The sequence below is a fragment of the Pinus tabuliformis genome, chromosome 3_1 (genome assembly GCF_031772625.1).
Source record: "Pinus tabuliformis cultivar Carrire ecotype Pingquan chromosome 3_1, CPIR1, whole genome shotgun sequence".
Lineage (NCBI taxonomy): Eukaryota > Viridiplantae > Streptophyta > Pinopsida > Pinales > Pinaceae > Pinus > Pinus tabuliformis.
The window spans coordinates 800,551,792-800,555,394 of NC_142301.1; the positions used below are offsets into that span (position 1 = coordinate 800,551,792).

The 3,603-nt window shown below is 37.5% G+C and overlaps 1 protein-coding gene across 1 annotated transcript; it reads left to right on the forward strand.

The window, feature by feature from the left end:
- Nucleotides 1-1,116: 1,116 nt before the first annotated feature.
- On the forward strand, nt 1,117-3,402 carry LOC149189865 (NAC domain-containing protein 54-like). The gene is made up of 3 exons (XM_089410365.1): nt 1,117-1,269; nt 2,353-2,634; nt 3,322-3,402. The coding sequence occupies exons 1-3, from the start codon at nt 1,117-1,119 to the stop codon at nt 3,400-3,402; spliced, it is 516 nt and encodes a 171-aa protein (XP_089266491.1).
- Nucleotides 3,403-3,603: the final 201 nt, after the last annotated feature.

Sequence of the window (3,603 nt, forward strand, 5' to 3'; positions counted from 1 at the left end):
TCCTGTAACCTGCTTTACTGAAATTAGAAAGCGCGGCTACACATATTAAGGTCCTGCCCCTTTTGGGAAAGAAGATGGGCTGAAGCACCCTGATTTCAGCGCGTATGAAGCTTTGGGGAAAACAAGAACTGCACTTGTCTTCCACAATCGAAGTGCACTGAGCTCGGCATCTCTCAGCATCTCTATTCTTCTTCCCTCCACACTTCTGCATGCAAACTGTTCTTCACCACCCAAGCTCTAGCTCTCAAGCATTTTGACCCCTATAGAAACCCTAGATTTATTCTCTGCATCAACTTCGTTTGCAAACTGGTGGTGTTTACAGACAACAAAATCTTTGCAGATAGGGAGGATCCATTTCATAAGAGGAGATCTATGTGTTTGCAGACAACAAAAGCTTGGCGGATATGCAAATCCATTTCATAAGTAGGATCCAAGCCAGATGAAGAGTCTCATCTTGGAGCTGAAGTCAGAAGATCTAGAAGGGGCAACCACTTGGCTAATGTTGGAGCTGAAGGCCGAAGATCTAGAAGGCGCTGCTGCATGCAAGAGCCACTTGGTTCCACATGGTTTTTTTGGGTTTAATTTAACTTTATTTATTACTTTATTACTTTTATCTTTTATTTTTAATCAAAGTTTTTATTTTTAATTTAAATATATATATATATATATAATTAACCATTTCACCATGATTGTTCAGTGAACACGATTTTGACTTGTCGCCGGACTTTAACAACAACCACAACGATTCATGTCCTATGTTGTGACAACTGAATTTTCAGTATCGTTTTCTGAATGTTCCTTCATTTTCTTGGCAGAGGCCGGTTATTGATGTTGAGGCAGTAACAAAAGGGAGTCGATCCCATACCTTTTATATTTCTTTACCAAAAATCCATAAGATTTTATGGAGGTGTTTAATTAACTGAAGGACAGTAGAAACTCTACTGTTCGCTTTCACTTTGTTTGCCATCTCAAATCACCCTGTCCAACTTTCGGTTGTGGCCATTGGGTTTTACTAATATAAATTCCATTATTGATGGCTAGGTTTCTTCCATCAATTCCTTCATTCATGTATTGTACATTCTACTGTAGAGTCTTTTCATAGATTTTGATTACAGAATGGCGCCTGTTTCATTGCCCCCGGGTTTCAGGTTCCATCCCAGTGATGAGGAGCTTGTGAGTTATTATTTGAAGAGAAAAGTTCATGGACGTAAGATAGAATTGTACATTATCCCAGAAGTTGATTTGTATAAGTTTGAACCTAGCAAATTAGAATTCCAAGACATAGCTATTTCAATTTCATATTTGGGTCCCTTAATATTTTGCATAGTTAGCTCCTGAATATTGCCTTGAGATTAATGCACCCTTATTTCTTCCTCATGGAAATTGTGTGCGCTACGCGCACTATGCTTTGGCTCAGCCAGTGTCTTAAACTTATTCTTATGTGTTTATGGAATTCTTGCTCAGGCTCCGTTTGCATGTATATGATAGACTTTCTTGAAATTAGCTTCAACAGAGCCATATCTGGAAGCCCACAAACGTTTTAAGTTCATTTGTGAAATTAGTCTGGGTGCAGGCTTTCTGAGGTGTCGAAGCGCTAATTTTGATGCCGCGACGGCTATAGACTCCGGAATTATGCCATGATTTGAAGATGCTAAAGTTTTCTTCTTTTAATGCATTTCAGTTTGATTCTTGTGAGGATGTAGAAACTCTAGCCATGCATGTCTAAGTATGAACTAATTTAGACTGTGAATGCCTCATTAAAGCAGAGTCATTTGGCCCACTATCAGTGAGAGTCAGTTTTAACATACTGTAAATATGAACTAATTTAGACTGTGGATGCCTCATTAAAGCAGAGTCATTTGGCCCACTATCAGTGAGAGTCAGTTTTAACATACTGTAAATGTAGCTTCCAAAACTTTATTTCTTGGATCAGAAATAGTCATCTGATGAAAATTACAGAGTCCAATTTGGGTATAAAAGCCTTAGATATCCATTAACCATCTTATTATTGATGTTTGGTGTCTGAGTTTAGCGTGCAAATCAACCATTAGCTGGATTAGTGCGGGATAGAAGCACTTGAAAATATCAGGTACGAAATGTAGGTTGAGGTTGGGATGCCTACAAATTGTTTATTTGAAAAACGCATGATATTAATAGAAAAGCTGATATAATGTAGGATGTCCCATTTCCCTTGCCAATTACATGTGAACCTGGAATTAGAATATGCAAGATGTTTATGAAAACTTTTACAAATATCCTGCATGGCAATTTAGTCTAGTTTAAGGCGTGGACAATGGTTTTAGATGTAACAAGAGTTATACTTCAAAATCTGACTCGTTTTTCATGCCTGATGCAGATAAGTATTTCCTGCCTAACAGAGATTTAGAATGGTACTTTTTCAGTCCACGTGATAAGAAGTATCCCAATGGAACACGCACAAATAGGGCCACTGAAGCTAGTTACTGGAAAGCTACTGGAAAGGACAAGAAGATCAGCTCGAAGTCATCTATGATTGGAACAAAGAAGACCCTAGTCTTCTATGGTGGGCGTGCACCGCAGGGAAGAAGAACAGATTGGGTGATGCATGAATATCGTCTAGATGAGACACAATGTGAAGCGGCAGCTGGTGTTCAGGTATCCTGATTGAATTGGATTAAGTTTTCTTTGCCCATTTATAAAACTAGAGAATGGGGTTAAATAAACTTTAAAGCATAAATCATAGTCTCTCTATTATTTGTATACTCTTTGAATCAGAATTTTCAGTAGCCTTTCCTGCTGGATTTTAAAAATATTAAGAATAATTCTATTTACTTGTAGAAACAGAGTGTTTGAGAAGAGTATGGAATATTTTTCTTAGTTTAAGCTGGAGGTTGGAATCACTCCTTGCTCACACTTAGGCACAATGATTTTGACTGAGATTCCAAGCAACTGTCATTACCAAGATTTTTTTTGTTGGGTCTTTTATTCTTCAACAATTATCATAGCCTTGATTTGTCACTGATCTGTTTAATATTATTTTCTCTGGTCAATGTGCCAAGCTAAGAGATGTATCTGTGCATTATGTGGTTTCCAGTGACCAACAGTGTTTATAGGCTTTGTTCTCAAGTTTTCATCCTTCTGCCTAAACTATATCTTGCAATTAATTTCTGCTATCATATCCCCAGTATTCTTCTGAATTAGTTCTATCAAATAATTAATGATATCCTTATGCCATTTATCAAGACACTCAACTGCGAAAATTTCATTCTGTTGTCTGCTTCAATTATTGTTAGAGTAATTCCTTGATGCAACCCTTGATGATGATTTTCTTTACTTTTATAGGATGCTTTTGTTTTATGCCGTGTTTTCAAGAAAAATGGAATAGAGCCAAGGATTGGAAGCTCGAATGAACCACCAATATAGAGGAATGCTCTTCCTTCAGTAATGGATAGTTCCTTTTCTGATAAGATGACCAAACCGGATGTTGTTGAAGATCTGTCAGACAAAAGCTACCCACAAGTGAACTAGGAAAAGGTCGACATCCAGGCAGATACTACATTGCGATCAGAAACTTCATTTGAGAGACTGCATGATATAACTGATAACGGTGCTACTCTTAATCAG